A 25,506-nucleotide genomic window follows, 5' to 3' on the forward strand; every position below is an offset into this window, starting at 1 on the left:
ATAAATTAAGTACCGGTATGGAACTCTTTTCTGTTGTTATTCTGTTAAAGCAAATGAAGGTTGTGTCCAAGATAGTGCAGACAAGGCCTGAACACAGGGTGGGCAGCACCCCAACTCACAAAGGTTCACTTTTTTTTGCAAGAAGTTCCAAAAGTTGGAGAAAATTAACTGCATACATGCCTGTGCTAATCCACATTGGAACAACATAATGCTGTGAAATATCACTGATAATATAATTATGAAACAAACACTCAAAGATTATAACTGTATTGGTCACTAAAAAACCACTGAAAATGTGATCATTTAAAGTATTATAGGGAGTTTCGGTGTGATTCATCAACCTATTAATCCCACTGAAATGAATCATCTGAAACATAACTGAAAAACATGAGAGTTTTTCATTTCAGTGCTACTTTTAAGGGAGGCATAGGACATGGAAAGTGGGAAAATGGCAATTTTGACCATTTTAGTTTCTTTTGAATTTCAAATTGTGCATATTTTGAGCCTTAATATGTTTTTTATTTGACTTAAATCGGACATTTAGATCAAAAGTTATGGCTGTTTTAACCAAAAGAATTTACGCGAAATTATTTTTCTCCAATACTAATGAATGCGTTGTATTTCTTTTGTATTTTATTGTTTTTCAAGGTGCGATATTTAAGAAAATTAGCTAAATATTATAAGATATACAATTTAACATATTTTTGGTGCAGATTTTTTTTATTCTGTAATGTCTAAAATTGATGTGGTTAACAGAAATAAGTTTTTTGTCAAATTCATTTGCATAATTTCGTCTGAATTTACATATTTAGTGTTTCTAAACATAAAATGCCTTTTTCCCCCACTTGTCGTTTCGCGTTATTTCAAATCTTACGCGCAGTTTTTACCCACAACCACTCATCAGATTGACTTAAAATTTTGCATGAAGGTTGAAAATACATTTATCTGCAAGGCTATGAAGAGCAATTTCAACATTTTTGAAAACAGCGCATTTGTGTGGTTTTTTTGACTAATTATGTAATTCTGGAAAATTTATATCCCGGTATGCATAAGCGGAACATACTTTTCATTTTTTTCTCTTCATAGAATTGTCAAAAGTACTTTGAAGTACATGCACGCCAAAATTAAGTAAAAAATAATTTCAGAAAGTGTTTAAAAACTGCGCGTTCAACAACCTTGAAAAATCCAATATGGCTGCCGTTACCATGGCAACGAACGACGCAGCGCAGATAAAATCGTATCAAAATGAATCGCAATGTAAATATACATAGCATATCCAAATTTGGATGTGATTAAGTGTTTATTTTAGAAAATCACCTACAAGTCCTATACCTCCCCTTAAGAATTCACTGATTATAATTTTCATAGTGATTTGTGATCACGTGATCTCAGCATAAAAATATTTCCTTGGTTGATCTTAGATTATTATACAAAGTACATATGCTCAATTCACTTTATCCCATGAATCTTAAGGAACAACCCAAAATATTTATGAAGTCCTATTCACATTAACTAGTTTTCAACACTCTGTTATCAAAGCAGCCAATCAGAAAAGCTGTTAGAAAAGTACGAAACATGCATTGATTGTATATATTGGGCACTCCACATACTATGCGCAGTGTTTCACGCACGTGGGAGTGTATTAGACGGATTAACATCAGCGCAAGTGGATTATTTTGTCCAATTTCTGAATGTGTTAAAAAACTATCAGTTCAAAAAAGGTCTCCAAGAAATTCTACAAGGCTTTAATTTTATGTTTCAAGTTAACATTTCTACCAAGGGGAAAGTGACCAGCAAAGAAACAAAACTAGTTACATTTATTGGACTTCATAAAGCTTTGGATTGTTCCTTAAGGGGTACTACACCCCTCGATAAATTTGTGTCTCTTTTGCATTTTTCTCAAAACTAATAACACAGTGGTAACAAAAGTTATGTATATTATAGGGGCAAGGAATCAATTCCTACACTGTAATTTCAGTGACCCAAGACAAGCGGTTTGTTATTTATGATCAGAAATAAGGTACCGCTAGGATGTACCTCGTTTCCTGTCATATATACTGAACCGCTTGTCTTGAGTCACTGAAATTTCAGTGTAGTAATTGGATTCCTTGCCCCAATAATATACATAACTTTTGTTACCAGTGTGTAATTATTTTTGAGAAAAATGCAAAAATAGTCACAAATTTACCACATGGGTGTAGTACCCCCTTAACTGTAGTACTTTCAAATACAACTTGCAAACTATGTACACATATTAACATGGTAATCTATTTGTAAGTTTTTGTTAACATTTCTGGTTAAAAGATGCTGTCAGTGATTTGCTAAATTTAAATCTAAATATCACCAATATCATACTTGTGGTGTGGTAACTTGCCATGGAAGTGCTTAGGTACACCATCACGATTTAAGGGGGTACTACACCCCTAGCAAATTTTGCGCCTATTTTTGCATTTTTCTCAAAATTATAGCGCATTGATATGATAAGACTGTATATTATAGGGGCAAGGACTACAACTACTGCACTGAAAATTCATTGATCAAATATTGGTTTTCCCTGTAACTCCACAACTGTTGTCTGTGCCGAAATATAATTTCCAGTGCGGTAGTTGTAGTCCTTGCCCCTATAATATCCAAATCTTACTTGTCACCAATGCGCTATAATTTTTGAGAAACATGCAAAAATAAGCACAAAAATTGGGCGGGGTGTAGTACTCCCTTAATCTACATCTAGGTTTTCCCCCTTGCAGAAAAAATTAGCAGCACACAAGTAAATGAAGATTTTTTTATTTCACAACAGTGGATTTTTGAAAAATGCTCAATGCAATTGTATACTGTATGTATTTCTCCTTTTCGTGTTATCCCAACCAATTGGATATGTTTATAATACTTTAGCTGAAACCATTGATTTTACTATCCTGTAAATAATTAATTAGTTAGCTTCTGTACAGTGTTTTTCAAATTGGAGGTTTAATCAAACCTAGTGCATTCAATAAAATATAAATAAGATCTTAGGCCAAATAAAATAAATAACATGTATATCGTCCAGAATTTCTCAAAAATTGGTGAGGGAACCCCTTATTTTTATTTTATACTTATTAATTTATTACCAATTTATTATTCATTTCTGTGTGATTTTGCAATTGCAAATTCTTTGTCAATTAACACATTATAAAGATGGGGGGCACCTGCCCCTATTATATATAAACACAGCCAAAAAAGAAAGTCTCCAGTAGTTCCATCCCCATTTAATCAGAGGCTGATGAGTTTATGGAAAAATAATTTATATAATAGTTTTCTATACACTTTCCTTCAAAGGTTGATACCAAATTTAATATCAAAAGTTTAATCATCGTGAGCATAGAAACCGTTATTTCAATTTTTTAAAAATGACATAGGGAATTGTATCACGTAGCAGAGCTAGCGTGAGTGCCAAGAATTACGTCGCCTGAATAGACCGGCAGGTTAAAGGTTTACCCATGCATGTCAAAATGCAAATCAAATACCCGCTCTTTCAATTGTGCGCAGGCAAGTGTGCAATGATTCCTGTACGGGTTGCTTCAGGCCACATAATAAGCTGATACCATGCATTGGATTTTGCGTGGTCAATTCGTAATTTGTAATTTTTAAAATTGCACGAATTTCCAAACAACGGCTCCTATGCTCATGATGATTAAACTTTTTATATCAAATTTGGTATCAACGTTTGAAAGAAAGTGTATAGAAAACTATTATATAAATTATTTTGCCATAAACTCATCAGACTCTGATTAAATGGGGATGGAACTACTGGAGACTTTCTTTTTTGGCTGTGTTTATATATTAATATATAGCTTGAAGAAAAATGGGTAGGCCTCTAATATTTAGTACCCCCTTAATAATACAAAAAAAATTAAATTTCAGAAATAAAGCCCATGTGCTCCATAAGCACATTATGAATTTGGGCCTGGGCCCTGACCCTGACTTCGGGTCTCATCTCACGAAGAGATGAAGCGACAAAATTTCCGAAATGGTCGGATGCATCAGGTGATGAGGCTGGTGTATTCTGTTGTAACATCTTCAACACTGTTGACTCAAACTCATCTGAGGTCTTCTTTGCCCGCTTTGCAGGTGGTGGTGGAGGCGGCGGCATCTTCTCTTGTGTAACGCAGGATAATTTGCTCACAACTGTCTCCTCTTCATGAACTAGTACACTGGTATTTGATACAGTTCTGAAATTAACACAAAATGTTCCTCAAAAGGTTGTAAAAATGAACAATTTTTACATTATGCCTATGCAAATTTAACCAAGTGCAAATCACAATCTCAATTATTGCAGCGCACAATCCAAATGCGGCGGCCATTGCACGCAGTTCAACACACAACACTGCACATGCGAAGGTTACTAATATTAATGCTGACAATGGGGAGGTCCACTATTTAGACAATAATAACTGTGTACCATCTATCTTGAGGTCATTGTCATTGTGTAAAATCAAAGGGTTTGGTTTTGGGCCGAGGAAAAATACCAAGGCCAAAAAACAAAAACAAATAATTTCTCACAATGACAAAGTAGATGGTGCAAAGTTATTATACATTACCGTTGTTGTGTCTGATATTTGAACAAATTAAAAATTCTGAAAATTGCACAGAGTGATTAGCAAAAAATACATGTTGACTACGTAGTTACTTTGATCCTTTTAAACTTCAAACTTGGAACTTTATGATCATTTTGTGGTAGCATGTCAAATTTTTCTTACTAGGTTAAAGTTAAAAACTATTTTTTTGTCAGGAAGCACAATTTCCAAGTGCAATTTATTAAAGAATCTGGCTATTTTTGTACACAAATGACAGAATGTGTAGAGGTAGTAAATAAATAGATTGAGGTGTTTATATCTATAAATAGTATATAAAAATAGTTATTTTTGAATAATTTACTTTACTCATTGTTTGTATAATATGAAAAGTATATGAGTACAAAATAGTGCATTATATAATTTTAGTGTATTATATTATAATGATAAATCAAAAACATAGTTATGAATAATAATATATTGAAACTTCAAAGATATTCACTTTCTGAGTCTAGAGTCTTTCTTTTCGATTGCTGAAAATTGCACAGAGTGTACCTATTAGAATACTGTTACCGTAACCACTCGGGTAAAGCCCCCCCCCCCCCCAGATAGCCGATTTCACTTCAAAAATGGGGGTGGGCTTATAACCGAGGAGGGCTAGTACTTGAATTTAAAAATAAGAACAATCATCCCCATTTGCGTATGCCTGGTGTTAATGTACCAATATTTTCTATCATCTGTGTCAATTTTTTTTTAATTATAAGTATGGAATGTTAAGGGGGTACTACACCCCTCAATAAATTTGTGTCTATTTTTGCATTTTTATCAAAAACTAAGAACACAGCGGTAACAAAAGTTACGTATATTATAGGGGCAAGGAATCCAATTACTACACTGGAATTTCAGTGACCTGTGACAAGCGGTTCGTTATTTATGATAAGAAAAGAGGTACCACTAGGATGTACCTCATTTCCAATCATATATACTGAACCGCTTGCCTTGAGTCACTAAAATTTCAGTATAGTAATTGGATCCCTTGCCCCAATAATATACATAACTTTTGTTACCAGTGTGTTATTATTTTTTGAGTCACAAATTCACCACAGGGGTGTAGTACCCCTTAATGATCAACTGATATTTTTTATACATGCTTTTAAAAGTGTTGATTTAAGAACTTTACAACTGGGCCAGTGGGCCTATACCCAAGTGCACCCTTGCTCCCAGAATGTTTTGAAAAATAAGGGGTGGGCTTATAACAGTAGGTTGGCTTATACCCCAAGTGGTTACGGTACTTACTTTGCCCCTTTTACAAATTTAGCCAAAAAGCCATCACATTGGGAAAAATGTTCCCATTCCTTCTTATTGGAACTTGCTCCGGATCCGCTTGGTTCTCCCTTTAACTTCTCCTTCTTGAGCCTCCTATACGTGTCCTTCAGATTCTTGTACTTTCTTTGCAGAAGTTCAATGTCTGGAAAAAATAAAAATTATGTAAGAAATACATACTTAGTGGTACTGTTCTAGTAACTTCTAGAGTTTAAAAAAAATTGTTAAAAATTCCCTGTTACACAATTCCATTTTCTGAATATAATTTAGTACTGGGATTGACTGTGCATTTGTTGTATGAAATAATTGTATGCAGATTGTCTCTCAAACTGATGCCACAGCTAGCTGCCATAGATGTTCACATTGGTACCCATTAAATTACATCAGTGCCATTCAGGATTTCAATAATGACTGAATAATGACTGAATAATCCCGATGTAAAGTCCAATGGATAACCATGTACACCAGACGATTGGTTCTAGTCCATGGATTCCAGTCAAGTATCCACCAACTTGAGTTCCACCTGTGTGTATGGTACGACTTGTTATATACTAGGCCTTTACATTAGGCCTACACTGATATTGTATCTGCCTTATAGTATACTTACGAAATAAAGAATTAGGGGTTCATTCATAGGATTGAGGGCATGATCGCTGTTTATGCCCGAGGCGAGAGCCGAGGGCATAAACAGCGATCATGCCCGAAACACTATCAACTACGCAACACTAGCAAATCGTGGATCGTGTTAATTGGGTTCCAACGCTGCGTGACGCAGCTTGTTTATGCCCTGCGTACTGGTCATAAACGGTATTTATGACCAGCAAAAAAGGGCGCAAATCCAATCAGAAACATCGTTATATGATATCGTGAGTATGTATGAATGCATTGTCATTTACACCAACATAATGTATCCGAGGCAGTACAAAATAATGGCCGAGAAGCAATTATTTCAATGTCTTTACTGCCTAGGACATTTAATAAGACAATAACTGCGCACCATCTATTTTGAGGTCATTGTGTGAAATCGGAGGGTTTTGTTTTGGGCTGAGGTATTTTTCCGAGGGAGCAGTAGTCAGGCAATCAATTTCCTTTGATTGGATTACAGGCTTTGCGTATATTAATGAGGTTATGAATTGGGTTTTTAAGGATAATACTGCACCCTTTATTTCTATTCTAATCTATTACCACAAAATAGTGCGATTGAAGAGAAAATATTGCTTTTTATTGCCCAAATATTTGACTTTGTTACCTCAAGGTGGAACATAAATATTACAGCCAAAGCCAAAGTGGTCGAGCGAGTATTGAAGCAATATTGAAAGGGTAACCAAGTGTAATGCTTGGTTACACATTTGGCGCTATGTGTAATGGCACTAATATACTGCTTTGCTGTGCCCCATTTAAATGCAAGACCAGCAAGAAGAACATCAAATTTGTTGCCCTTTTTTCCCGGCCTGGGCCTGTCATAGCCATGACATTTGCTCACCATGTAATTGTAAACCAATGGCAGTTCAGAAATAAACACAGCCATTCATGATGGTCGGTTGCATCAACAAAGTTTAAAAAATGCATTTCAACCAAATTTGAGACTGTTCAAAATAGACAAATTTTACTCCAAAAAAAAATTGTTTGTTTGTCCACGTCCGACCGACCGTGTACCCCTCTATGGACAAACAAACAATTTTTTTTTGGCCTAAGAAAGATACTAGAAATTTATAACTTCCATCCAAATTTCATCATTAACACTAAATGTCAACGCTGTCTGACTAAAAAACGATAGCAACGTACCATACTCTAGTCTAGCATCGAATGTGTAACTATCGTGACTGTGCTAATTTGAAACTAGATTCCAACATTTTTAGTAATAATTTGTTTATATAAAAAAGTTAAAACCACATGTTTTTTTTCTTCTCGTGTATGAAATAGATTAATAACGGGGCTCGTGCATTAGACGCATCAACATCAGCGCGCGTGCATTATTTTGTGATTTTTGTCTAATTTCTCTCCCAATAAGTAATACACGTTCAAAACCTATATTCTATTACCTCCACGACCCATTATTCAAAATCGCGCACTGTGATTTGTTGAAACGCGTCACGTGAGAGCCCATTATTCTGCATTCATAACCTCATTAATAAACGAGATGCGTGCGATCCAATCATATTTTATTATTTGTGAAAACGCTTAACGCAAATCGAGGTCATTAATATCTCACAATTGACCGCAAAATGCGTAATTGTTCCAATGTCGCATTACAATTGACTTCTCGTGCGCTGGCTGCCGTATTTGGATTGCGCGCGCTACCATATTTGCACAGATTCTGATATGCACTTTTGTTATTGGTCGTTTTGTTTTAGCCTGATCGATTTTGTGAAAGGGAAGATGTAAAAATTGTTTATTTTTACAAACTTTTGAGGAAAATTTTGTGTTATTTTGTAAAGTTAAAAGATCAAAGTCACGGTTATGAATGAGGTTAATAACTTTGCATCGAAGTTATATATCGGGCATTGTGAAAAATCTAAACATTTTGCTTTGGACCTCGGAATATCCCTCGGGCTGCGCCTCGGGATATTCCTCGGTTCCAAAGGCAAAATGTTTAGATTTTTCACAATGCCTCCAAAAAAACCGATGCGCAGTTATTAACCTCTAATAATGGGTTCGCTGCGCCTCACCCATTATTTACGCTTTACTGCCTCGGACACATTATTTGGGTGTAAAGGATAATGCATTACCCCGGTACCCTTTATTTCTTAAATTAACAACGATGCGTCTGCGTCATCTGCGTGGTTTACTTCGCGAGGGCAGCTTTACTAGCTTTTTGGCATTTTGAGATATGAAAAGGACCCAAAATATAAATATTGACCCAGGTCTTATGAGAAGTGTCCCTCTATAGTGGGGGAAATTATTTATATTGTTCTCTTTCATTTGACACCATTTGGAGGGTTATACCTTTTTGGCATTTGATCTATATGAAAAGGACCCAAACTATGAATATTGGCCCAGGTCTTATGAAGAGTGTCAGTGAGCTACCCAAGCGAAGTAAGCCATGCATGCAGATGCGCCGGACGCCAAAGTAAACCACACTAACAATGACTGAGGTGAAACATGATTGAATCCCTAAATTTACATGCACAACTCTGATATTTTCCAAAAAAACCATGCATTGCACATGCAAATTTTTTCATGCTGGCTGCAGAGCCAAATTAAGTTACCGTACATGCATTTGTCATGTTTGTGAATGCTAGCCTTATTTTAAAGTTAAACACTTGTCAAATTTGAAGTGAGGTATTCTGTCGGTCGGACATCCGGGCATGAACCGGCTGACAATAGCACTGGAGTGAAAACAACATTCGCATTCACTGAACAACATTCGCATTCACTGAACTCTGGAGTGTATCACAAGCTATCACACTATTGTGCCAGGTTCGACTCTCTGCAAATAAAAAAATGTGGTAAGTTCAGTTGTTTTCATTCCAATGCATGAATGGATGTGACATGACCCCGACCGTGAGAATAGTCTCAGGGTAAAATGCAAATGGTGTGCCTTGACTTTGAGACGGGTTGAGTATTAAAATTAAATTACAAAAACTCACCTGAAGCTGGTCGATGCAGTGCCTCAGCAATGTTGATCCAAGAATTGTTCTTGTATAGTGAATCCTTGTATTGTGGGATTCCGGGGTTATATATGGCAGGATTCGCAGCCACTGCTGTGAGAAGATGCTCGGTTTCAGATGGACACCAACGCTTAGGCTGTATAAAGCTCAACTTGAGCTGCTCATCTACTTGGCTAGTATTAACCACATTTACACCAAATAGCTCATCAACATCGATACATGTACTACCAGTGGTGGTAAGCTTATCATGCATGTCATGAAAACTGCGATCATCATCATCATGATCATATATCTCTGGGGAATACTCTACTATTCCCTGGCTGCAAGCTTCAGCGAGCAAATCTCTATAACCCTCCATTATGTAAAAAGCTTACCTGTGTACGTACCTTGATCTGAGATTCCCAGCTCCCGTGAAATTCACCAATTTTGTAGTCAAATCTTGCGCCAAAATTACGATATGAACCCATAGAGCTGTATATAGTAACCTGATACGAACAGCCCGCAGGCTGAATCAATTAAATATGCTAATAATATGCTAATATGCTGTTTTCTCATTGGTTAGTCACGAACGATATCGCTGGGAAGTTGAGATTTCTCCAACTTGCAAAAGCGACGTCGTTTTTGCCTCAGCGATTTGAATCGATTGATCGGCTTGACGCTCTGGAAATGTAAGTAAACATTGAGCATGCGTGAAAATCGCTTTTCAGCAAAAGCGATTGAGTATAAATTCAGCTTAAGATGATATACAGAATTTATAATTCAAAACGGGGAAAATATCTACTTTTGCACATAAACGTGAACTCTACTTTCATAACTTTGCGTGTATAAAATCAATGCGAAGAAGGTTTTTGTGGTGTTCTCTTTATCATCACACAGCTTGTCTCCCTTCGCAATGATGAAAAATTTCCACACGACGGAGTCGCTTAAAACGCTGGGCGAATAGTGCGGTGCAGTGCATTCGAAAACATTTCATTTTCTCAAAATTTTTGAGAATCTATAACAGTCAAGCAAGAGAAGTTGGTGTGGTTGATGCATTCCTAGCCAGGTAAGCGTTTGAGTTTCTTTGCAAATTAGCTATTTTAAGCTCGGTATCGTAAATTGTGTACATGGTCATGATGGTGTATGTACACCAATCGTATGGCTCGACATTACACAGTATACAAACACGCTGTTGTACATGATTGCGCACGTACTGTACACGAAAAATTGTCACACTATGTCAGGCTGTGTCAGTGTTCATTCAATTTAAAATGTATCCTTGCTCGAGAAGTCAAGCCACAAATTTGTGCACCGCAGTGAACGATGAGCTTCACATTCGAGGCTACACCGGGGCACTCAACTTTGGAGGTGACGTATGTAGGGCTGTTAAGACCCCTTTTTCAGCATCGCTGTCACCCAAAAACCCCATATTTTTTTACGAACAAATGCTCTGTCACCCGAAGACCCCTTATTTTTCCATGACCTGTCACTCAAAGACCCTTACAAGTTCAATTTGAACAGCAACTTTCATTTTTCACTGATTTTGTTACTTATTTTGAAAAACAATGAAATTTGAAGCCATTTAGAACTAGAAATTGATTTTCAAGGTTTTGTGGCGCTGTTTCGCTCTCACCCAAAGATTCCATTGAAAAAAAAAGGACATGTTCTCACCCAATGACCCCATATTTGTTACATTTTGCTCTCACCGAATGCCCCTTAGTGCGAAAGTGCCAGCTCTACACCTATATCCATTTCATATTGAAGTGCCCCGGGGCTACACTGGATTTCAGAGAAGAACGGCAATCCCTTGCTCAGATTGATGCGAGCGCCCTGTTATTATTAAATGAGCGACGTACGCGGAACTTTGTGTTCACTTCAAGGGCGCCGATCTGCGATGACCAACGATATGATGCACAATCAGCTAATCAGATGATCTGTCTGTTGCTACGATTCAGCCAATCAGTACCCCACCTCCGTAAATACTCTAGACTGTGCACACACTCGCTATCAAAATGTAAACAAGTGACATTCATACATTTGTGCTATATAACGGCGCGCATGATTGATCGAGAGCTGGGCATATTCAGCGTTCATACATACACACTATGTAACGGCGCGCGTGATTGGTCGAGAGCCGGGCATAAACAGCGTTTATGCCCGTTTATGCCCGGTGTCCCGAATATGCGATCGCCAGGTAGGAAAAATGAAGGAAAATCATGATTTTTTATATACGGTATAGATGTTGCTTGTACGTTTTTGTTATTATTTTATGAAATAAGAATCACAAACTCATATGTATGAACGGGGTTCATTCATATATTTTCATGACTAAACCATTTAGTCATGAAAATATATGAATGAACCCCTAATTAATGCCCGGCTACTCAGCGTGATGATTTCGGTACCGCCACCGTACCGGTATCTAGAAAACAATGCAGGAAAATCGTGTTTAGAATCTTACATCTTATTTTTTGTTATTATTTGATGAAAAACAATCACTGAATGTTTGGGAATGTATGAAAGGGGCTTATTCATATGCCTCAGGCATAAACAATCAATCATGCGGGCCTCAATTTTATGAATGAACCCCTAATTCTTCTCTGATAAAAACTTTACGAGACCATTGCATTTGAAATCTAAGCATGAATGCCTGATGTACATGTACTAAACGACAGTTCAAAATAGCCAATTCTCTCGGTCAGGGTTGTTCCATCCATTGCACTTATTGCGATTCTGTTGGTCAACATGTCACTTTTGCATGATTGGGCTATTCCATCTCGCCCCTAGTGTGACACAAAGGGGACACTTACCGTTGCACTCAATGGGGAAATCACAAAGCGTGCAACAAATAAATACTCTTGATGAAATAATTTTAAGCTCGATTTCTTATCAGGAAATCAACTTTTAAATAAATTACCATACTAAATTAATTGGTATTTTCTGTGCTGAGAAAATTTTCTTGAACTGAAAGGCCCTGTACAAACCAATAGGGATTTCGTGAGGGTGTCCGCTTTGACAGACGTGGGAAGAAGTACATACTTTTACTTTTCCAAAAGTTGTATACAATTTACATAATTTATGTACATACAAAAGTACATACTTTTGCAAAATACTTCCATGTGTATGTACGTAGTCGTTCTCCTGCATGCAATTTTACATACCGTATATGCAAAAATCCATACTTTGCATAATTCAAGTATACATTTGTATATATTTACCTCATGTGCTGTGTGCAAAACTACAATGTACATAGTATTCAATACATACCCGGAACTTTGGCAAAAGTATGTGGTTTTGCATATATATGTATGCAAAAGTATACAGTACTTTTGCAAAATACGCAATATAGGCCTATACGCCATATAATGCAATTTCTACATACATGTACCGTATTCATTCTAATAAGCACCCAGGGCACTTAACAAAGTCATTTTGGGTGGACAGTTATTTTTAACCTGGTTTACCTAATCTTTACAAGGGGCGTTTATTAGAGACGAATTACGTATGTTATAGGTCCTGAGACGTTCTAGTAGCTTTTCTGGTGCAGAAAATGCATTGCAAGTTTACACAGGACTTGTAGTCAGTAGCGTAGCCAGTGGGGTGGCAAGGGGGGCAGAGTGCCCCCCTGACAAAAATGAAAGAAAAAAGTGCCCCTCTGACAAAAAATAAAAGAGAAAATCTGGAGGGCAAAGGAAAAGAAAAGGGGCAAGGAGCCCCTTTTCCACCAAAACTCACCCCGATCATGGGCCAAAATAGTGTAAAATACAAAATGTTTGCACGCTGCGTGCGCACATTGTCACAATAAAGCCCTTTTCATCCCAATCATGGGCAAAAAATAGTGCAAAATACAATTTATTACGCGCTACACGCGCATCGTCCCAATAAAGCCTCTCTAAATACAAAACCGGTATAATGTATTGTATGATGCAACTGCAATTTTTTTCGTCTGTGCCCCGAAATTTAATTTTGCCCTCCTGACCAAGAAAGCTGCCTCACGCCCCTGCTTGTAGTCCTCCAACTATTTCACTGTATTGACGACTTGACGTCTAACTGTCACTTCAACATTTATACATGTAATGTTACCCTTAATTGAAAATACCCTAGGTGGGTGCTTATTGGGGCATGGGAGCTTATTGGAACAAATACAGTTTATGCAAAAATACATACTTTTTTTTTTGTTTAGCCAGGGCTGAGTATCCCCATTTTGAAGGACTTATTTTTTTTGCACCAATTTTCGCTCAAATTTGGGGACTTCGGGCAGAAATATGCGTGTACAGTGTTATGGGGAAATTTTTAAGTTGATAAAAGATTTTTATGTCAGATTCAGTTTCTACACAAAATTTCACCCTAGAAAATGTTCCTTTTTAATTAGGATATCTTTCACTTTAAGTTTCCACCATTCTGGCTGCCAAATGTATAGTCAAAGCTTGAATGCCGTTTTATGAATATTAATTACGGTACAAATCAATGCATCAACCAAAAACACGATGGCAATGGACTCTAGCATCGAATGCGTAACTATGTGCCAATTTGAAGATTCCACAGTTCACAAGTAACTCAGTTCAGGTCACGAAGGCGAAGCATATCAGTAATGCTAAGCGCACCTGCAGTCGTTCTTCTATATAGCCACACCACATGCAATCTATTCAAAAATGCATGTGCAAAGTATTCAAAACTGCCTTATATCTGCATACAAAACCATGTACAGTTTGATGTACTCACTACTGTATTTATTTCATATGTTTATATGGTATACATGTACAATTACTTTTCCAAAAGTATGTGGTTTTGCATAAGTGTGCAAAAGTACATACTTATAATACAAAATAGGCATATTCCTTTCCGATAGCCAAAACCCATGATTAGCGTTAGGGTTAGTAGGCCTACATTTTCCTTCATTGGGGCATGCTTAAGGGCTGGGGTATGAATTGTTTGGACAGTATTTATTTTGGGACATTAGAGCACATCAGACATATCGATTGCATTCTGAATACGAAGAATGTCATTCTGATATCAAATAATTTTGATTTTTGAAATTAGCAATTTAATACACATTTTATGGCAAATCATTAAAATTGATATTTTTGATATTTAACAGTACTTGAAGTAAACTTTATAAATCTGATGATTTATACTTAAAGTGTATGTAGGTGGGATGAAAAGCCGACGATCAATTGAAAATTTTGACCTTTACGTATTGAAGATATGGATTTTTTTTCCCAAAACACCAAAAAAAATTAGGTCTTTTTGGGAAAAAAATCCATATCTTCAATATGAAAGGTCAAAATTTTCAATTGACCGTCGGCTTTTCCTCCCTGCTACATACACTTTAAGAATATATCATTAGATTTATATAGTTTACTTCGAGGACTGTTATATATCAAAATTTTGAAAAATATCAAATTTTTATAATTTGTCATAAAATTTGTATTATATTGTGATTGTCAAAAAATGAAAATTATTTGATATCAGAAAGACATGCTTCGTATTCAGAATGCAATTCGATAGGTCTGAGGTGCTCTCTTGTCCCACAAAAAATACTGTCGAAACGCAATAAACGCTCATTTTAGATCCCTTAACCCTAACTCTATAAAATCTTACAAAGAAAACCACTGCACATGCATGCATTGTCATACCCAGGGAATCGATGGCTGGGCCAGTGACACCACCGTAGCTACAAGTGGGTGTCTAAGGTTCGAATCCCAGGTTGCCAAGTGAAAAATTTGTTCATCTTCTCCTTTTTTCATTCCTCTTCTTCTTTAATTTCTGATAGCCAAAAACCATGTTTAGCATTAGGGTTTATATTCATAAATATGCCAATAACATATGATGCAAAACTATACAGCACATCGGGCCACCATGCATGTATACTATTGCAATATACCAAGAATGAAGTTGATTGGTTGTTGCGATGTTGTGTTTAATCTGCAGAGTGGATTATTAATGAAAATGTAGGCAAAATATGCAAATTAGCTCAATAATATTCATAAATATGCAAATAAAACATGACATAGAACTATAATACAGCACATTAGACCACCATGTCCTATATCACCATACCAAGTTTGAAGTTTAAGCTGCAGAGTAGATTAATGGTTTTGCTTCCGCCTGGACAAACCAAAACAAACAAACAAACAAACAACCATTTGGATGATAACGCAAGCTCCACATATGTGTGGAGGCCAAAAATTCTAATATGGAGTCAACAGGTTTACAGAGAGAAACTCCTATCTTATAGCTAGGCAAATCAAACAGTCCGCTGCTGCTCAGAGATAAAATCAAACATGTATGAATATAGTTAAAGGCAAAAAAAAAAATGAATGGAAGACTACAAACTGTGGATGGTAACATAAATATATGAGAAGTTCTTCTTCAACCTATTTTTTTTTTCTTTTCCAGATTTTGCTTGCTGAATATGTGAAAAGAGATTACAACAAGAGTGCTGTAACAGTTGCAAAAATACTTTTCTGTTCTCTCTGCCGAACCCCACAAGAGCTGCAATCAGACAATGTTGTACGTTTTACAGGTGTTTGGCTCAGGTAAGGTGTTCATCTAGCTCTATGAGCAGGGCTGCAAGCGGTCCTATATTTCCTAATTTTTAAGATTTTCCTATATTTCCCTAGAAAGTTTCAAAAAGCCCTATAATCCCTATATTTTCATATTTGGAATATTTTTTGCTGAAGGTCTTTGTATTAAATGTAAATGCCTCCCTGGACCCCACCAATCAGGTTTATTTGTATCCATTTCTATAATTCCAGGTTGCATTTTTGCCCTGCAATTTCAGTTAATTCCCTAACTTCTTGGGGCTTTGCCACATGAACCTACACTAGACCTTTTCACAGTTCATGTTGAGATTTTGCATATAAAATAGAGATAATCAGTGTGGTGTTGAATGCTGCCATCTTGTGGGTACACGCTGCGATGGCCGTTCGTTGTTCGATCTCCATGAGTGAACAGCAAAATCACCGTGTTGATGTGTGGTCGTGCGTCTTGAACTCGCCACTCAAAAAAGGTGGCAATGTTACATTTTCCCAAATTCGACTCAAATTAAATGATGATATCTCTGCCAAGCAAGAAGTTATTGTCACGCTTGTGGTCTCATTTTATTGCTAAATAAAATGCACTTTCAACCCAGTAAAAAGAATTCCGTTAGCCTTTTTAATACTGATGACACTGTGCTAGTGTGCTTCATAGAATTCAGAATGGGCAGAGTGGCGGAGGTGGGGGATGTGGAGGTGGGGGATGTGGCACACACAAACTCTATGGGATTGATATTTTTAGTGCATAATCTGCTTCTGTAAAGACTGTAAATTGGATTTTTACTCTATTTAGCATATAAAAGACTCGTGAACTTACAGCTAAACAATTCTACTTGTTGGTTTAGTCTAGAAAATACAAACTTTTCCATACAAAACTACCCTTTTTCATATCAAACACTGTAGGGTGTCTTCAAGATCTAAAAGTTACTGTAAAATTTTAATTACTTATCCTACCACAGTCAAGTATAGATTTTCTGAAGGGAAATTTGATGAGGAATCTAAATATGGACTTACTTTTTCTGTATGGGGTAAGGGCAAAATGTTTCAGTTTAAAATATGTTGAATTGTAAAAAAAATCTAACATACTTTGGGACACCCTGTATTCTGAGATTGCCAAACAGCTGTGATTTTGGTTTCTTCTAAAGTCAGTGGGCTCCCCCTATCCTCTAACCAAATGAATGTTGTTTACTTCCAGTTTATTACTGCAAGTTGGTAATAAGCAATGCATTAAGTAACCCATTTTTTATCTGAATCTTTTTATTCCACCCTGTATAACTTGAAGGTCACCCTGTATAGTGAATTGAAGTGTGTGTATTTGAATTGCTTATGCCTTCAGCTTTCCAAAAAAATGTATACTTTTGCTAGTTTAGCTTTGATAATTATGGAGATAATTAGAAACACGATTGGTGTAAAAAATCATAATATTTGTGATGTAATGTTAAGGGTGGCGAGTTCAGGACACAGGTGTCTGATGCATGAACACGCAGATCAGTTGTACCCACAAGATGGCGAAATTGGCTGACAGCCTCTATTAATCCCTAGATAGTATACAAATATATACTGCCATGAGATGTTCTGGTTAAAACTATGGGCCCGAGGTGAGATCAATAGTACTATTGCGCCCCTCAGGAAAATAGTATTAATTGATCTCAACGAGGGACCATAGCAGGTGGTGTATGACGTGCAGTCCCTAAATTCAGTAAATTTTCATCGTCAACCGTGTAATTGAATGGGATTATTTTGAAAATTTAAAACGCTTGAAATATCACAAACAAATAGGCCTATGTTGATAAATAATATATAAATACAAGCTAAAACCGTTGGGGTTCGATAATGAACCCCACAAAACTAACCGAGTATATGGAAAATGCCATACGGTCAGGCGGTTTCACGAGTTGCCGGCTCGATCATGTCATCCGCCGCCTGGACCATAGTTTTAACCAGAACTTCAAATAAAGGCATTATATTTGTTTTATATACTTCATTAATTTGTTATTTGATCATTGATTGGTTAAAAGAAAATTATTTGACATTTTGACTCTCCAGCTTCTATCCTGAGTGAACAGCACAACCAATTTAAGCACAATCTATATTTTACCCTTCAAAAAAATCGAATAGGCTAAAATCGGGCTAACCAATTACAGCAGCGAGAAATCCCGCTATGGCAGTTTCGCGTGCGTGAACTGTTCCGACGCATCGAATGCGCGCACGCGGAAGGCATGGTCAAAAGTACTAGTTACGGCTTTGAGGTACTATTTACGGCTCATCCGGGACATTGAAAATACTATTTACGGCTTAGAGGTACTATTTACGGATAGGAGCAGTTATGGTAGAACTATTTTTGGTCATGGGATCCACTTTTAACCAATCAATGAACAAGAATATATTAATGAAGTATATAATTAAAACTATTTCTTGCAACAAGACAAAATAATTTGAGACTAGTTTCATCAAAATCAGAGCAAGTTCCATTTTAGCCCACAGCGGGGAAAAATTGGACCTACATGTATGACGTCCCAATTTTACTCTTTTGCCCATAACTCCATAACAGTACATCATGGATTGGTCAAAGTATACATTTTCTGAATCAGAATTACCAGAGAGTCACGATAGTGTGAGTTTTGAACTGAGTAATTTTGAACTTGACCCTTTGTGCAAAGTTCAATGACCCTTTTCTACTACATGTACATGTAGAATGAGAGTAGGCCCTCCCTACTGTTAAATTGCCTCCATAGCCAGATTAATTAGCACTATAAATACTATTCATCTGCCAAATATGACAACTGTAGTGCATGTAAACTGAAATCTATTGCACTATTTCATGTCCTAAACCATAATCCCCCGAAGCTGTAAATAAAGTTTTAGCTCATTTTGGACTTAGCGTACATTATTCTCCTCCAATTTATTTAATATGGGCTCCCCGGAAGTAAATGACTGCCCAATTTACCCTTTACTAAACGTTTGTTTTATAGTTATTGTTATATGCAGTATTTAAAACTTTTAGGGCTCCACTGAGCCCACCATATGCATATGGGTGACCCTGCCCCGCTTCACAAATTTGTTTGTCTCCTTTACTATTGTAAGGCTTGCAGTCCTGAGATTAGGTTTGTATGTAGCCAACTCACATGGCTTTCATATGGCTCAGTCAGGTCCCTTCTAACCTTAAAATTGACATCCCTAGACTAGTCAGAAAAAAGGGCAAACACTGCTCGGTCTCCCCTATTGCACTATTTGAAGTTGCTTTGTCTAATAAAGTCTTGAAATTATTGTATTATTCTTATTCCAGTTATATTAGCAATTCTGTAAACAATATTATCCAGATACGTAACACAAATATTCTTATGCATGTCATTTTAAGTGTCCATGTACCATTTTCGAAAGACTAGGTGAATGTAATACAAAAGCAACCCGGTCCCAAATGCTTTTGAACTATGTTTATTCAAACAAAAGAAAGATATTCCACTATTGCTGGAGTGTGGCTAACATGCAGTATCAGGAAATTAAGTTACATTAATTATAACTGTTCCGAAATGCTAATAACACATTCATGAGTATCCACAGTCAATTGTACAAATGTATGTATTTCTTACTATCTTCTCTTTCTGTGACTCTTTTTATCCATAGAATCATTTGATGCCCTCGTTGATGCTACAAGGGAACAAGTGACAACATCCGCAGTGACACAGTCAGTCATGTTAGCAGAGGGGAAACTTTCTCAATCGTCAACATCCACAGATGCGTGTAAAAATGAATGATACAAGCTGCATAAATATGATGAACAAATACATTCACTTTATCTATTTAGAAATGAAAGGCTTTTAAGACCAGCACATTTACATGGATTTGTTTCAGTGACTGGTCATTTCATATTACCAGTGTTAGCAGAACTCATTGTAAAGCTGACAACGTGGCTATAAATTCAAGCCAAATCCCTACCTTATTAGAATGAGAAGCATGTTCTTAAAACATATGGAAACTATATTTGGCAAATAATGTGAACTATAATATAACCTTTCTTTAGATTTTGTGAATGATTAGCAGTGTTAAAAATATGCCTCAAAAAGTTACAGGCCAGCCGGGCTTGACCTTAAAAAGTTACCGCCAGCCGGGCCGGCAACTAGATGCCAGTCAGAAAAGATACCGGCCAGGCCAAAAAGTTAGAGGCCAATGGCCGGCTGACCGGCCCTATTTTGAACGCTGATGATTAGCCAAGTCAAATCCAGACAAGTCAAGTAATACTTTATTATACTATTCAGCAAATTACTTCAGCGGTGTCGATGTCCTTCTGCTTTGTCTGATTATCACATAAAAAAACTACAATCTTAGAAATAATTATTCGAACACTTTTAAGGGCTTATTGGAAATGGTCCCCCTCTCTACCCCCGTATAATGTTTGCATGCCCAATATGCTCATCTTCACCATATCTTCTCCCAACATTGTTTGGTGGGGAAAGGGGAAAGGTACGTATGCTGAAGATGAACATTGAGATAACACTACTATAATCCTTAGTTTCCAGTGACTCATATAGCGTGCGCACTGTACTAAGAAGAACAGGGGAATTACAGTGGGTGTTCAAACACATTTTGTCCGGGATTGTAGGTCACACGTTGCTACGCAGTTTGACTAGCGAATGAGGTGCCAATGTGATTCTAGAGTTCAGTTTTTGATCAAGTAATCTACATGTGTATGCCAATTGAGTTTGTCATCAAAATAAATAAATAAATAAATTTCGGAATTTATATAGCGCTTTTTCCAGAGGATTCAAAGCGCTGTAATTTCGCTATGTAGTGAATCATCACAATCAGATCGCATCAACTAGGCTAGTTGCAGCCGAACCTGGCGCAAAACCTATCCGCACTTAGATTGTAACATCCACCCATTTTCTGCAGCTCCCCAAATTCCATTGGGTGAAGGAAGTTTTTGATAACGAAACAACTAATCACCGATTTTGAAAGCAGGAGGAAACCGGAGATCCCGGAGAAAACCTGCAAGAGCGAGCATGGATCGGGATAAACCAAGTGCACATGAGTCCTTGGGCGGCCGGGCTTGAACCCGGGACCTCAGTGGTGCAAAGCGAGGGAACTATCGCTGCGCTAACTCGCCCTCCCTCAATCGTAGTGCCAAGATATTTATATGAGGACACATGCTCCACATTACTACCCTTCACCACTAGGGTTTGGAGTTGTACTTGACGTCCTAAAATCAATTATCATTTCCTTCGTTTTGGAAACGTCTCAAGCTATGCAATGTTATTTTGCGTATCAAAATAACCTTGAGACAACATGTCACATTATCCAATTCATGCCAAGGCATAGGTTTTTAAACCTTTAGACACATCTGCTTCTGCTTGAGAACATATTACAGTAGCACTGAGAAATTTAATTTGATCATTTATCTTACAATTTAAAGCTACTTCATGAAAGTTGGGAATTCCCTTTACCGTGTAATCACAGTAAACAAAGTCACTCAGGACTATTTATGTACTCGGAATCCCCTAGAATGTAAAGTGGATATTACATCATTTTGGAAATTCCCCAGGAAGTGGTGTAATATGAAAGGTTAACCCTAACAGAACTAGGACTCACTAAAGCTCACTATTAAAACCGCTCTGCGTGCATGCATTCCACGGGACTTGATGGCCTAATCAGACCAAGTCATATATACCCAGGGAATCGCTGGCGGGCCAACGTCACCTGTGTAGCTACATGCTGGGGATCTTCTGCGTGGCATGCGAGGGGTCCGAGGTTCGAATCCGGGGTGCCAAGTGACTTTCCTCTTCATCTTCTCTCCTTTTTCGTTCCTTCTTTCCCTTCCGATAGCCAAAAAACCTCGGGTAGGGTTAGGGTTAATGACCATGCATATTTTCCCTATATGCCTTCTTAACCCTAACAGAACTAGGACTCACTAAAGCTCACTATTAAAACCGCTCTGCGTGCATGCATTCCACGGGACTTGATGACGCAATCAGACCAAGTCATATATACCCAGGGAATCGTTGGCGGCCAACGTCACCTGTGTAGCTACATGCTGGGGATCTTCTGCGTGGCATGCGAGGGGTCCGAGGTTCGAATCCGGGGTGCCAAGTGACTTTCCTCTTCATCTTCTCTCCTTTTTCGTTCCTTCTTTCCCTTCCGATAGCCAAAAAACCTCGGGTAGGGTTAGGGTTATTGACCATGCATATTTTCCCTATATGCCTTCTTAACCCTAACAGAACTAGGACTCACTAAAGCTCACTATTAAAACCGCTCTGCGTGCATGCATTCCACGGGACTTGATGACGCAATCAGACCAAGTCATATATACCCAGGGAATCGTTGGCGGGCCAACGTCACCTGTGTAGCTACATGCTGGGGATCTTCTGCGTGGCATGCGAGGGGTCCGAGGTTCAATCCCGGGGTGCCAAGTGACTTTCCTCTTCATCTTCTCTCCTTTTTCGTTCCTTCTTTCCCTTCCGATAGCCAAAAAACCTCGGGTAGGGTTAGGGTTAATGTTTAAAATTAGTCTTGGGAATTTCCAGATTACATCTTATTTTGTAAAAGAGTACTAATAGCGTCAGCGTATGAAGAAAAATTAACAGATGTTTAATGTAATGATTAGTTTGTTATCCAGTTGTTTGTAACTTTGCATTTGGAAACATGCTTGTGTTTCACTTTAATACTTTCAATTTGAAAACTAATGATTTCCATCCATTTATTTGTTTTGGATAAAGTTTTTTGAAGAGTTTTGCATTAATGAGTTAGAGTTTTTTCGAGTTAACGTTGTGAGTTACTAAGGATTCAAGTATATCATATATGGCACTTCCCAACTAAAGTTGATTGGAGTAATTGTATGTGTGCATAAATTAGGGCGCCGGTATGTAAGTGCCATTTGGTCATTTTGAAATAATCTTAAATTTGTGACTTGATTCTTGTTTAGATCCTCCAGTGGTTCGGGCACCCCCCTTTGTGCGCTTTCTTGGGTGTTTTGCTTCAAGTGTGCGTTCGAAACAAAAAGTTTGGCACTCCGGACAACATGGCTGATCTGGACACGAAACAAGTTTTTCTACAGTACTTTTACTCGTGTTTGAATGGGAAAACCCGTGTGATTGTGTTCATTTCAAGAGCATTTACAAGTACAAGAATGCAAGATGTCAAGGTTGTTGCTATTTAGCCGTATAATAAATGCATAATATTCATGATATACTTGAAACAAAACTCTGTGTCGTATCGTCTGCGTGGATTCGTTGTTGTGATATATACCGTGACCCCGGGATTTGTGAAGCTTAAAATCTTGGAGCAGATAACTGTGTCGTGAGTCAAATAATCAAGTTTTCCTGAAGGGTGAAAGGTCCGGAGCCCCTTCATTAGTAGAAAAACTTAGCAACAAGGCCAGATTGCTAAATAAGAAACTCTGAACTGGTTAAAAGAAAGCATCGCTCCAGCTGCGGCATCGGTACCCTTTAATATAGAACATCAAATGCACGTTAATATTATCATGTTCCTGTATCATGCTGCAACTTTATGTCAACAACGGAAAGGTGCACGCAAGTTGCGATGTCCCTCACCGTGCTGCAAATAGTCAAAACAGATTTTAAAGGTGCATGAGGCCAATCCACTGTTGTGAATGACTGTATTTTCATCAGAAACATTGTAATTCCTTCAAAATGGACCTAAAGAGCTGCAATAGTGTGAGGAGCCATGGTTCCAGGCATAGAGGCAGTATTGCAAGTAGTGCAAGAAAGGAATGATTCAAGCAGCCGTGGAAAAGGCTGAATTTGAATGTAAAATTGAAGAAATTAAACGTAGAAGAGAATTAGACAAATTGGAGGAAGAGATACGTTTTCAACGTGAAATGTTGAGGGTTCAAACTGAACTTGCGATGTTCGAGGCCAGGTGCGACATCCTTGAGAATGAAAACCACTCGACAAATTTGAGCTCCAAGACAGCCAATTCAAGGGAAAAGGTGGAACAGTGGCTTGAAACAAATGAAGCCGTAGATGGTGGAGAGAGTGAAATGTCAATAGAAAATGAAGCCAGAGATCTTCGAATCGGAGCTGCTGAAAATATGAAGCAGTTTTCGAAGTCAGGCAAAGCTGGGTCTAAGGATCGCGAATGGTGGACAAACTTTGATTATGAATTGCAACCCACTGCAACAACGCCAATTAGTTATGCTGTGAGACAGAACACTGGCGTCCACATTACGAAAGACTATGATACACATCCCCAACGACAAGAGTCACAGCAACTGTCAACTTCGAGGCAGCAAAACAAGACACTGCAAATTCAAGCAAAACAGTCAGTGCAGCAACAAGCGTCGCAACAAAAATTGCAGCAATCACCATTGCAGCGACAAGTGCTGCAACCTTGGGTGCAGCAACAAATGCAGCAAAGAATGCAGCAACAAGCGTCACAACCTGAATTGCAGCAACAAGTGCCGCAACCAATCGTACATCGACAACAAGCGTAAATTGCAGCAACAAGTGCCGCAACCAATAGTACATCGACCACAAGCGTCGCAACCTGAATTGCAGCAACAAGTGCCGCAACCAATAGTACATCGACCACAAGCATCGCAACCTGAATTGCAGCAACAAGTGCCGCAACCAATAGTACATCGACAACAAGCGTCGCAACCTAAATTGCAGCAACAAGTGCCGCAACCAATAGTACATCGACCACAAGCGTCGCAACCTGAATTGCAGCAACAAGTGCCGCAACCAATAGTACATCGACCACAAGCGTCGCAACCTGAATTGCAGCAACAAGTGCCGCAACCAATAGTACATCGACCACAAGCGTCGCAACCTGAATTGCAGCAACAAGTGCCGCAACCAATAGTACATCGACCACAAGCGTCGCAACCGGAATTGCAGCAACAAGTGCCGCAACCAATAGTACATCGACAACAAGCGTCGCAACCTAAATTGCAGCAACAAGTGCCGCAACCAATAGTACATCGACCACAAGCGTCGCAACCTGAATTGCAGCAACAAGTGCCGCAACCAATAGTACATCGACCACAAGCGTCGCAACCTGAATTGCAGCAACAAGTGCCGCAACCAATAGTACATCGACCACAAGCGTCGCAACCTGAATTGCAGCAACAAGTGCCGCAACCAATAGTACATCGACAACAAGCGTCGCAACCTGAATTGCAGCAACAAGTGCAGCAACTTCAAGTGCAGCGACAACAAGCGTCGCAACCTGAATTGCAGCAACAAGTGCCACAACCAATAGTACATCGACAACAAGCGTCGCAACCTGAATTGCAGCAACAAGTGCCGCAACCAATAGTACATCGACCACAAGCGTCGCAACCTGAATTGCAGCAACAAGTGCCGCAACAAATAGTACATCGACCACAAGCGTGCAACCTGAATTGCAGCAACAAGTGCCGCAACCAATAGTACATCGACAACAAAGGTCGCAACCTGAATTGCAGCAACAAGTGCAGCAACCAGTAGTCCAGCGACATCATGCGTCGCAACCTCAAGTGCAGCAGCCAATAATAGGACAGCGACATCA

The 25,506-nt window shown here is 38.2% G+C and overlaps 1 protein-coding gene and 1 long non-coding RNA gene across 2 annotated transcripts; one reads left to right on the top strand and one right to left on the bottom strand.

Annotated features, from left to right (window-relative positions):
* Positions 1-3,400: 3,400 nt before the first annotated feature.
* On the bottom strand, positions 3,401-9,842 carry LOC140154723 (uncharacterized). The gene is made up of 3 exons (XM_072177292.1): positions 9,464-9,842; positions 5,847-6,018; positions 3,401-4,208 (listed from the first exon to the last, which is right to left on the bottom strand). The coding sequence occupies exons 1-3, from the start codon at positions 9,840-9,842 to the stop codon at positions 3,890-3,892; spliced, it is 870 nt and encodes a 289-aa protein (XP_072033393.1). The 3' UTR covers positions 3,401-3,889.
* A 562-nt stretch (positions 9,843-10,404) lies between these two features.
* On the top strand, positions 10,405-21,628 carry LOC140161278 (uncharacterized). Its single transcript, XR_011860180.1, has 3 exons — positions 10,405-10,529; positions 15,863-16,002; positions 19,627-21,628. It is a non-coding gene; the product is annotated as an uncharacterized lncRNA (long non-coding RNA).
* The last annotated feature ends 3,878 nt before the right edge of the window (positions 21,629-25,506 follow it).

This window comes from Amphiura filiformis, chromosome 1 (genome assembly GCF_039555335.1).
Source record: "Amphiura filiformis chromosome 1, Afil_fr2py, whole genome shotgun sequence".
Taxonomy (NCBI): Eukaryota; Metazoa; Echinodermata; class Ophiuroidea; order Amphilepidida; family Amphiuridae; genus Amphiura; species Amphiura filiformis.

Excerpts from the sequence above, each read along its gene's own strand:
- LOC140154723 (XM_072177292.1), bottom strand. The coding sequence starts at position 9,842 with ATGGAGGGTTATAGAGATTTGCTCGCTGAAGCTTGCAGCCAGGGAATA. Across the intron at positions 6,019-9,463 it reads ACTGCATCGACCAGCTTCAG|ACATTGAACTTCTGCAAAGA; the intron begins GTGAGTTTTTGT and ends TATTTTTTCCAG. Across the intron at positions 4,209-5,846 it reads AAATTTGTAAAAGGGGCAAA|AACTGTATCAAATACCAGTG; the intron begins GTAAGTACCGTA and ends TGTTAATTTCAG.